The sequence below is a fragment of the Poecilia formosa genome, unplaced genomic scaffold (assembly GCF_000485575.1).
Source record: "Poecilia formosa unplaced genomic scaffold, Poecilia_formosa-5.1.2 Scaffold329, whole genome shotgun sequence".
Taxonomy (NCBI): Eukaryota; Metazoa; Chordata; class Actinopteri; order Cyprinodontiformes; family Poeciliidae; genus Poecilia; species Poecilia formosa.
This window is the reverse complement of record NW_006800268.1, coordinates 151264-163438: the sequence shown is the minus strand read 5'-3', so window position 1 is coordinate 163438 and position 12175 is coordinate 151264. Positions and strand designations below refer to the sequence as shown.

Sequence of the window (12175 nt, the reverse complement as noted above, 5' to 3'; positions counted from 1 at the left end):
CTCTTTGGATCTCAACATGGTGTTCACTCTGACCTCAACAGTTAGGAGCATACCAAACTGCAAGTGTAAGGTTTAAATATAGTAAAGCTCCTTTAAAATTGTGAATAATTATGTTTTTGGTACCTTATGTGATACAGCTGTGTGTGATTCTAGTCAATTTATTGTCCCCAGGCAGCATTTTTACTATTTTACAGAAGGTTTTGATTTATTTTAAATATCCACATGTCCAAATATGGTAAAAAGCAAAAAAAACAAACAAGAAAAACACAGACATTGTGTGTTTCTTGTTAGGAGAATTCTTTTGCATGTTATGTTTTGAATGATGTAACCTATATCTGGTTTTCAACATCAGTTTTAGTCTTTATTAGAACTCAACATGACTCAGTTTCATAACTCACGTAATCCCCGTCACCAAAACTGTGAATGATGCGAGTTAGATTGCCTGCTTCCAATTAAGATGTTGCTGTAACACTAATTTCCCAGAGTACTTCAGGTCGAATGGCAGAACAGCAGGGAGACGCACAGCAATTCAGGATGTTTCGACAATAAAAGGTACATAACCCTGCATCGGCAATATGAAATACATAACATGCTTCACATTATGAATCTTGCTCACAGTCTCAGAATTAAAACTACATTGTGAAATAACCCATTCAACACAATTTTAACAGATAAACTCGAGGTTTGGACTTCATCTTGTATGTTTGCAGAGGGCCATTTATCCACCACAGGCTTAACCGACACACATAGAGACAAACTCACCATCCTCTTCCTCATAGCGAAGGTCAGACACCCTCATCCCTCTGTCTCCATGGTCCATCCTGGCAAGTTTAAAAATATATATTTTTTACACACATGTAGATTTACCCTTAGATATAGTAGCATGGTGTGGCTGTGGTTTTTAATACCCATGTACACAAAGCATCATGGCTAACCGAAGAGTAGCTGCGTTTCTATTGACCATACAATTGCGCAATTTGATATTTAGAAAATGAATTTGCTTAATGGAAACCCGCCAATTCGAAGGAAACGCTCAGTTTTCGACAAAATGTGTTGGTGCTAAAATGAGGTTGTATTCCAGCCATATCGAAATTGGTTAATTTCGCAAAACTGTCATGCCACTGACGCAAACCACGAAGAAGACGACGACGGGAAGTGACTTGTGTTTTATTGACTTGTCGCGTGAACAGACGTAGTCACGAGTGATTTCAATTGCACTTCTTATTGAATGGAAACACTACAATTACAAAATTGTGTTTTTCGACATTAGTAGTAGCAAAGTTTTGTGTACATTTGTAATGGAAATGCAGCTAGTGCTTTTCCAAGTCCCACTTAAACAAAGGACTTAAAAAAGCCTACACCTGTTTAGCTTTTTGCTTGCTTTGGGATTATTTTTTTTATCCTTTTTTAAGTAGAGATTTATTTTATTTTACATTAGAGTACAAAATACATGGTGCAGTATTGTACATTAATGAAAAGAAAAGAACTCAAATCAAAACAAAGAAAAAGAAATAGAAACAGAAAATGTTGCATTGTAATGAATGAATATGAACTGTGTGTTAAAAAGATCCATTCTTAAATTCTATAGGAGTTTCAGAATCCAGTCTGTACTGAAAGCTGGAATGTCTTAAGAAAACCTGTACAGGCACAAAAAAGCATTAAAAAAAAGAAATCTCACTTGGTAAGAACATGTGAGAGTATTTGGGCTGATCACAGGTCAGAGTAATATTGGAAAGATAATCACGTTTTAATCTAACTGTCCAGTTTCTGGAAGAGTTTAGTGGCCTTGTTTATTTAGATCTCTATTAATCTTGCTTTCTGTTATGGTATGTGGTCATTTTGAAATGGGACGGAGTCATCCATAAGCTTTTAACTTTATAGGCATGTGTTTTTTCAATGATATGCGTGTGTGTGTTTTGGCATTTCTCACCTTGCATGACCCATTTCTCTAACAAATACTGCATTGTAAGAACCCAACACTCCTTGTTGTTTTTGGGTTAGGGTTAGGTTTAGGAGTGAATTGAGTTTAGGCTAGGTTTAAGGTAAGGGTTAGGGTTAGGCTATAGAAATGAATGAAAAAATGAATGAAAAAATGAATGGAAGTCAATGCAAAGTGTGCATGTGTGTGCATGTGTGTGCATGTGTGTGCATGTGTGTGCGTGTCAGAGCTCCTTATCTGGGACATGACCTCCGGCTGCATTACCACCAGCTGCATCTCTCGCTCACTGACCTGCTTGCTGCAGCACTGCCATGCAGATCAATGGGAAAATAATTAGGAGTGAGGGAAAGTCAATAAGAATGCACATAATTAAAACAAATGCAATGGTAACGTATCACACGTGCCACCAGTTCACACACTGAGTGCCACCAGCGAGGAATAAGGCCACCATGTTCCTGCTGGTAGAGGTGTCGAGAAAATAAAATCTTTATTTTCATTTAAATGTTCTCTGAACTGTTCTTTTCACTTATTATACTGAATATATTCAAATGGTTCATTTCCATTTCAGAAAAAAAGAATTGTGGCTCAATCAAAACAGGAGGCAAAAGTGTTCTCTGTTCAGTCCACTGACTGGCTCCCTGTGTGTAAACATTGCCTGTATGTGATCATTGTAACACTCTCCAGGAGTGTTCAGGTAGCAAAAACACTCCAAAAGGTGGACCTGTAGCACTCTGTGAGATAACAAAAGCCACCCAGGGTTACTTCTGAGAAACTACCATGCTCTCTCTCTCTCACCTTGGCTGGTCTTAAGGGCTGTGAGTCAACCATCAAGAGGACACTGAATGGAAGGAAAACAAACAGCAAGATGCTGCTCTTCAAAAACAGTAAAACCTGTTTGCGGATGAGAGGCTGTTGGAGGAAAGGTTTTGAAAACTGAATTTTTCTTTTTTCAGATCAGAAGTGATGTGATGTGATCTAATGGGAAACACGGGTGTGGCGGTGTAATGATTTGAAATTATTTTACTGCAACTGAGTCAACATGGCTTTCTACTGATGAAACTAGCAAATATAGATGATAATAAAACATAAAACAGTTTTTTGAAAAAATGATAATGTGCCACATAAGTTTGAACTGATTGTTCACACAGAGTATAAAAATATATATACAGGCTCAAATTTATACATACATCTTTGTTAAGATTTTGGTAAATGTCCCTCGATACGTTGTACCTTGACCACACTTCTGACCTAATTCTGTTGGGATTTGACCACTCTTCATCATCAGCAGCATCAGAGTCAGTAATGTAAAAAGACTCAACAATCTGATAAAGAAGGCTGATTCTGTTCTGGTTCTTTTCTCTGGAGATGCTGATGCAAAGAAGAATTCTTCATAAAATCAAGAAAATTATGGCAACCCAGACCTTCGCCTTCACACTATCTTGGGAAAACAAAGTATCTTCAGTCAGAGGGTTCTTTAGATTTGCTGTAATACAGACTGCAACAAGAGATCTTTTCTGCCATCAGCCATCTCCATCTACAATAACTCTTTGAAGAATCTAAATTAATGAGTTACAAGAACATTTAATTTCCCTTTAGGGTTCATAAAATATTTTTGAATTTGATTTTTTTTTTTTTTAATTTGAATTCATCACAGACTTATAGAGTTCAGATTAAATTATGAGTGCACACCTGTTTGTAATGTCGGTCTACAGGGGCAAGGTCCAGATCCAGGGTAATGCAGATATTTAAGGTTAGCCTGCTTCATTTGGAATTTCTACAATCTTAGTTAAAGTTCAAGAATTTGAAGGTAATCTCCCTGAAGCTTTTCATCCACAGCATGATTCTAACCTGACCATGCTTCACATTTGATTCAGTGTTCTTATGGCTGAAAGTGTCGCTTTGACTTCTCCATAATTCTTTTTGTTGTAGCCAAGCAGATCAATCTTTCTCTGAGCTTGTCATTGTGTGGAGCTGCATGATTCAGTTAGGGTTGAAATGTGATTTGAGCTTCTAGGGTGACACTTTGAAAAGAAACAGGCCTCAATGTGAACAGAGGTAAGTTTCAACTCCATGGCAGAATTTGCCTTGATTGTTCCTGAAGAAATTGTTCTTTCCTCTCAGGAATCAGGTCTTCCAGACTTCAGCAAAGAGCTGACACATGCTTGTAGTTACATAGCCTCACTCAAACGTTTCTGGTTAGAAATTACTCTGAAAAACTTTCTCAACTTTTGTATATGTACAGACCAAAGGGAAAGCCCAAGGATCTCAGAAAAGTTATGAAAAAGGTTTCGATAACTTTCCCATTGTCCTGAGTAATGGCCAGTTCTGTGATGCTAAAAAAATAATATTTTTTTATTGGTAACAGGTACGGAAATAGATCTTGGCCTGGCTAAGTTAAATCATATGCCAGGCTCCAGAGGTACCAGCATCTCTTACTATAATTTTTTCCGTAAATGTACGGAAAACCTTACGGCATATGCCTGTAAGGTTTTCAGCATGTGATGATTGCAGAAAACTCCCTTTAAATTCAAACTTCCTCACACAACTCTTATGTTTAAAAGTGATTAAAGTTGTGTATTGTGCAACATTTATCCCCACGCCATTAAAGTAACACAATTAATTATTTTTATGCCCATCATGAGTATAGGTAAACTTCTAACCGTAACTGTAAAGTTCTGGCCAGGAAAATCAGAAAAGGGGAGTTAAATCAAAGACAAGAAGAAAACCATTTAAAAAGCAAAAATATGTGTTTTGAATGCAAACAGTATGAAAAAATGTAAACAAAAGTCATCAACTTTTAATTTTTTTTTAAACACAAAATAATTTATGGACCAAGCCCACATTTGTTTCTTTCCTGCTAACAGGCTTGGTTTGAATGCCTTGAGTTAGAGCTGCGTGTCTCATTGTGTTTTGGCTATGGGACGCTGGAAACGCCACCCTGGAGGGGTGAGAGCTGTGAAGCGGCTGGTTCTGACCTGGCAGAGCTCCGTCTGAGCTGCTGCTGTGGAGGGTAGTTGCTCTGGCTTCCTGCCTCTGTAATTAGTGCTGTCACATCAGTGTCCTTCACACCCAGTGGGCAGCTGGAGTGAGCGCTGCAGGCCACCCCACCCTCCCCCCATCACAAGCTGATCGATGGGCTCGCCCTGCCTCCGAATGCCCCCCTCACCACCACCTCCACCATATGGAAATAATCCCCACTGGTGTATGAATGGGAGCACGAGACCTCGCTGTCATGTGCCCTGCCAGCATGGAAGTATTCCCAAACATCCGCACGAGGCACAACAGGTTAATTTGTTGAGTAATTGAAGCTTTTACACTTTGGAGAAACCTGTTAGAAAGATCAGCGTGGTGTTTTACACTTTTAACCTCATCTAAAAGCAATCAGGGAAACTGAAATTACAACAAAACTTGATAATTGTTAGAGAATGCTTTCTCTGATGTAACTTCACCTAAACTTTCACAAAGTTTAATGCCTTGCACAACAATCTGTTAAAGATTATGCGTGAGGTTGAAAGAAATTATTGCTTTAGCTTTAATGTTAGCATTTCAAACCCCCTAGCAACATGTTTTAGCATAATTTGGAGACAAATCTTACCGAAAGATCATGAGTAGAATTTGACTAAACATATTTATTTAGTCTTATTCATCCAGTGTGGTGTCCAGCAGAGAAAGTTAAGCCTGATGTGTTTTTACATGAGTTAAATCATAAAGATATACTTTATATTAGCTTAGTCAGTAAGCGTTACCCACTGAAAGTGTTAGCTGAAAGGTCTTACGCTTAAGAAGTTTTTTGAGTTGAAACAATTATTTAATAATTCAACTATTATTGAAATATAAAGTTGATTTCAATAATAGTAATCTTCAATAACAGTAAACTGAACAATGTTGTCTTGTGAAAATGTGGTTGTAAAATACCAGCTAACATCACTTTGTATCCTATCGATGTAAATATTTTTAGTTTGAGTAGTTTCAAATTGCAGAACAAAGTTAAAACAGTGGGTGTGTCCGATGTTTAAAGGTAAGGGAAGTGAGAAGTACAATAAAAACGTTAGAAAGAAAAACCAAACTAGTCCTTTAAATTTGTTTCCAGGTTTAACTAAGTTTGTAAAAGAGGTAGAAGTCAAGTTCTACTTCTTAGCTTGCAAGCACTTTAAAGCTGATCTGAGTTTATAAAACATCTGATTAGTTATGTATGACCTCTTTCTTCTCTGATGTATAATTATGAGATACATGAATCAATGGCATATGGTTGCCTGACTTGATCCCAAAACAGTCCTTATCTGTTCTTTTTATGACTGGATATCTTTATGTATAATTTATATAACTTATGTATTTTTGGTTAAGAGTCTCTTAGCAGTTAAAACCTTAATAGAAATCTCACCAAATAAAGAGTGTGTAAGCTGAGTCATCATTTCTATTGGCTAAAAGGTTATTTTCGTACTGTAAGGTCACTCATTTTCATTCAGAAATATCAATATCATTTGTGTGTTCCTGTGACTGGCTGCTGTACATCAACCACCTTAAAGAATATTATCCTCATCTGTGTCAATCTTAGCAGTTTACCAAAAGAAATGCCAGAAGAATTTAGATTTTCTTTAGTGCTATTCTCCAAAAGACCTAAATCCAAACTGGAAACCCTTTCTGAATAAACAAACTAAGACTGTCGCTAAGGAAAACAGAACAAACAAATAGCACTAAACAGAAAATAATAAAGTAGTTTGGAATAAGTGCCAGCCTACCTTGTTTAGTTGTTAGCCTGAGTGACAGAGAGGAGAAACGACTTTTGATGTTCATCGAGTCGCAGCAGTGAAAACACGCCAGTGGAGCTCCAGCAAACTATTGAGTGGAATAAAGTCAGCACAGAGGAGCAGCCCTTTCTGTCACCGCGTGCCTCTGTGCCCGGCTATCGCTCTCATCATGAGGTCAATAATGGGCAAGCCGGCGCAGAGCTGAGAGCTGTAGGCAGGACACTGTTTCAGTTGACGGCCACAGATAGGAAATCTCTCACTGTGCTGCACTAGCAGGTTGATACACACGGGGCCGTACTGCCATAATCTTTTACAGAATTAAAATATTCTCTAGAAGAGAATCACTGGGAGACATTCATGGTAAAAAACAACAACAAAAAACCCCCACAAAAATAACAAAGGACAGTTCTAAACTTTTATGTAGCATGAAACCCCAGAATGTGCTGTTTTTTTGTTGTGTGTGTTCTTTTTATTTTTTTTTACAGAACCCCCGGTAACATAAAAATTAGCATAATTCTGTCAGGTTTTGAAATACATCACTTGTTAAAGGGGCAGTATTATGTAGAATTGACTTTTCATTAGCTTCGGATCATGCTAGAATGTTATTCATAAATCAAAAACATACCTGGAGTGTTGCTTTGATTCCTTCATCTTTGAGAAATCCTTTAATCTCCCGTGGCAACCATTCAACTGCACAAAACGCCTGGGAGAACCGAGCGCCGCCATCGAGGCACAGCTCCTGCTTGGTGCTGCAGTTTCTGTGACTCCCCAACTCAGCTCCTTCAGACTAGCCAGCAGCAATTAGCAAACACCTGGTGGAACTGAGCATCACCTGAGCTCATTATAAGTTTATAAGTTTATACTTATAATATACTTATACTTAATTTTATACTTAATTTTTAATTATAAAAATTAAGTATTCTTATACTTAAAAATTTATACTTAATTTTTAATTATAAAAATTAAGTATAAATTAAGTATAATTAATTTTTAATAATAAAAATTAATTATAATATTTATAATTAATACTGCCCATTATAGATCTATAGCTAACTCCACACAGCAGGTAAATCCAAGTATTTTTGCCCATATGTAACCCATGTCAAACTTTTTCATGGCAGTCCGAATGGCACAATTCTAATCTTTTCACTCAAAATAAAACTTATTTGCCACTTCCATGTGGTTCTTAGTCAGAAATGTGTCCAATAGTTTTTTGTAGTCAGAACAGTCATGTTGCATTGTATCCCAGTTTTACGTCAGCCTTCCTGTTACTCATTGCACTCAGAACCCCTGCAGTTTATTTAGCTCCTAACCAACTCATGCTAACCTACTCATCCTAATAAAGCAGTAAATCCCAGCACTTTACTGCAGGCAAAAAAAAAATAAAATTAGGATAGAGTTCGACAAGCATAAAAACCCACTTTGTAGTCCAAATAATATATTGAAGCAATGTTGGGCTTTTCAATGACTACATAGCAATAAATGAATTGAATTTTATGTAAACGATCACCCTACCGATCTCCACTGATCTTCCACTGAGACTGGAGCAGAAAGAACCTGAGAGAAAGAACCTGTTAAGTCTGATTGTCATGGGACCAGAGATCTGAAGATGTGCTGCTATTAAAAGCTCCGAATCTGTGAGAGGTTTATCAGGGTGATGAGGCATGGAGGCTGGATGTGACCAGAAGCTGCTGTGCAATCATCCAGCACAAGAAATTTGTATCCTTAATGTCCTGAGGGAGAAGCTTATCAAATCTTTCTTTCTTTCTTTTTGTACCCTCCAGCATATGGAGCATTTAGTGTGAAATTGACTGCAGACTGGTTGGTCCACTCCCACACACACACACACACACACGCACTCTCACTAGAGCCAGATATGTGGGGAATTCCATCCAGGAAGCACACAGGTGTGGATGGCAGTCTGTTTTTTTCTATTGTTAACATATTGGAGTTCAAGTTTCCCTTAGAAATGTGATGCTAATAATAACATGATATGAACCAGCAGCAACATTCATATTCAGGCTCTAAAACAAATTGGCCGTGTTACCTATTGAAGTGATGACTCTAGTTACAGATCTATAGAGATCAGTTAAATTTACATAATTGGATGCATTTTTCTGTAAAAAAAAAAGTGCAATTGCGTCTGAATTTAGGCAGCAGATAGCACTTTGTTTCAGCCTAGCTGTGAGCACCACCTTCCAATTACTCCACCATGTGATGGAAGTTCAAGAAGCAACAACATGCACTGAACGTCAGATGCACTGGCCCCAGATGACGCAGTGAAATATGAAATAATGATGACGGCCCAATAAAAAATGGCTGCTAAAAGTCAAAATGTTGTAAAGCTCAACTTGAAGAGCAAACAGAAATGTAACTAAATCAAAGCATAAATGCTTATTTCTGAGTGGATGATTATTTTATTGTTGTTTTGTTACATATTTAGGACTTTTTTTTAGAAGACGTTGTGCAGTCTGCATGTTATATTCTGCTGTGCATGATAAAAGTCTTTCAGTAAATTAAGTTTTTTTTTACACTAGTAATTAAAATATTTATAAAGAGTCATTGAAAGAGTTTTAATGTGTTCACAATGTATTGTATTTTTAATGTAAGTTCAAAGTAAAGCCATTATAAATAAGCTTTAAATGTCATCAAAATGAGTTACTAAAGCATAAAATAAGCACAGAAGTTCAAATATATTTAAAGTAAAATAAGTACATATAGAGTTTTTCCACTTCAGCACACAATGTGCACTTTAAAATGAGATTTCATAGTATTTAAATTCAGCAAAATATTTGGTAGGTACAAAATAAGCTGTTTCAAAATAGCACTCTTAAAATGAATTTTACTATAATTTCTGAAATATATCCTATTATATTTTAGTACATTTATGCAGATTTTTTTTTCACCTGGGTTTTCAGAGATTCGGCCACAGATTTGACTCTAAGATTTCCAGATACACAGAACAAGGTGGCCAATTTCTTTGTTCCCTCTCTCAAGGATTTATTTTCACTGTCGTTTTGTCTGTAAACCAAACACAAAACCCCCGATGGAAACGGCATGTTTTGATTTTTCACAAGGTGGAAGGGATGTTTATGAAATACGACGTAATGACACAAACCAAATTAGAGATAATTTGTAGTTCATCTGCTCCCTGCAGAGCTTGCTGAAGGTTGTTGACAACATGTGAGCACCGCGAGGGCCGTTTAGTGTCATTTCGGCCATTTCCAGGGAGTATAGTGGAATTGTGCTCTATTATCTGAGCTCAACACTTGTGTAACATGGATATAAATAGTGAGCCTGCCCCGTGACAGATAAAAGAGTAAAAAGTGTCTGATGCTCCTCTTATGACTTATAACGGCGAAACACATGGCCGCATTATCATAATCGCAGGTTATTTTGACGTTCACACACCCTGCTCTTGAGGATTTTCTGTTTTAGGCAACAGAAAGCTGTGTAATTATTCCATCTGCGCGCTCCGTTGATTATCTAAGAGACTGAGGGAGGGGGGAGAGAAAGATTAGTGACCTGCAGCTGGAAAAAGAGGCGCATGTGTGTGTTCGTGTGTTGCTTGTCAATTTAATTAAAATACAACATTTAAAACATAGGAAAGATGAAACAAGACGGAGATTTGGCTCCTGAAATGACTTGGACCACCCGATCCTGGCATGTCAGGATCACTGGTCAGAACCTTATATCTACATTCATTATGAAACATCACATTCACTGGCAGCTATAAGTTTCTTAATGCAGTTAGAAGTATTTGTACAACAAAACAATTCAGGTGCAAAAGTTTGGATTTATTGTGAATTTTCCATAATTTGTACATGTCAAGTAGTTTATGAAAATGAAACATTCTCAAATATATACATAACCCTGATCTATCCATCCGTCCTTTGTGCAGCCGCTTACCCTGGAAGGTTCTTGGGGGCAGGACTGCAGCCTATCTCAGCACTCATTGGACGAGAAGCAGGTCGAAAGTCCATCAGCTGCGTTTCCAAATGTGCGCAAAAATTTTGCTGATATTCCGTTTTGTTGATATTCAAAAAAACTCAATTTCGCCGTGAAATTGAGTTTTCACGGCGAAATGATTAAGTTTGTTCGGTGTTAAGTCATTAAACGTCATTATAATCCTCCTCCTGCCACTTCCTACTTCATCTACTTCGTCTTTTCCACCAGTAGCAACCTGCTGGTTGTTGATCACATCACATCACAAGAGGTGAAAAAAATTAGCTGTTTCTGACGCAGCATCGTGACTGCTGGATTTATTGGCTTTCTATCTCTCTACTGAAAAACTATTTGCCATGTAGAAATAAAATATCAAAAACAGTGAATTAGGCAGTGATGCTATTGATTTGAAGACAATTGGAGTTGATATGAATTAGAAAATAAAAATCACTATAAATTCAGATTTGTGAAATGGGCTCTTTGCACCTACGGCGTTGACGTCACATCTCCAGGAGCTAATGCGGCTCACTTGTTTCCGCTTTGAGTTACCATGACTGGTAGAAAAGACTAAGTCGTATTTCAGATGCAAAAAACGCAATACTATGAATATTGTTGTCTTCCTAATATAATGGGCTTTTAAGTTTTCATTAATTTCCAAGCGATCCTGAATTAAGAAGATGGTGGCTTGTAAATATTTGTCACTATCAGTTAAAGCTAACGCTGCACAACACAAAGTTTCCAGCCTTCACTTCACTCCGGATCAGCCTAAAAATACCAGGGATACGGATGATAAATAAAGGAGCCTCCCTGAGTTATTTCCATGGAATCACTTCTGTATTCAGCCTGAGTTTATGGGAACGAGAGAGCAGACCAGAGCCAGACAGCCGAGCAACTGATCCGCCTGTACACACTGCTGTAAACACCGTCCTATCTGAGCTCTTCACAAGAAACATGCAAAGGTAATAAAACGAAATAACACGGAGACCTTAAAAGACACGGTCATATTTTCTAAAAGCAGCAACTTTTAACCTGAATGGTCAGCGGAACCAGATCTCTGACACCAGAGCTGCGCTACTGTTAAGCTATGAGGCTTGTTGAGCTCCGTCAGGCTTCCTAAGTAAAAAGTCCGAACCGTAACCTCCCCGTTAGTCTCTGACACTAACGACAATAAACACACATAATATACTTGAAAATAAGATAAATACATTGTCCGTTAGAATGTTTAGATAATTAAATAGCACATTTTTACAAGAACAATGTCCGAGAATATTGCCTACTAGCATAAGCTAAGACTAATGTTAGCCACAAAGTTTAAGTAAAACTCACCTTCGTATCAGTGAATGTATAACGAGGCGAACATCTAAAACCTTTGGATCGATGTACAAACCTTGGCCAAGCCCTAGTGCAAAATGATATTTGTATTGGATCGGAAACAATCGAGCCGCTTTTCCCTGAACGCGGAAGCTGAGGTGCAAAGAGCCCATTGTCTTATTTGAACAAATTACAACATGTCTGTTGTGTTATGCAGCACTGAGAAAGGAAC

The 12175-nt window shown here is 37.6% G+C and overlaps 1 protein-coding gene across 1 annotated transcript in view; it reads right to left on the bottom strand.

The window, feature by feature from the left end:
* The window catches only part of slc4a5a (solute carrier family 4 member 5a), a 29903-nt gene extending 26388 nt beyond the window's left edge, over nt 1-3515 (bottom strand). Inside the window, exon 1 of the mRNA XM_007573426.2 lies at nt 763-3515. Coding sequence (XP_007573488.1) covers nt 763-820 — 58 coding nt within the window. The 5' untranslated portion in view covers nt 821-3515. The remainder of the gene's footprint in view (nt 1-762) is intronic.
* Nucleotides 3516-12175: the final 8660 nt, after the last annotated feature.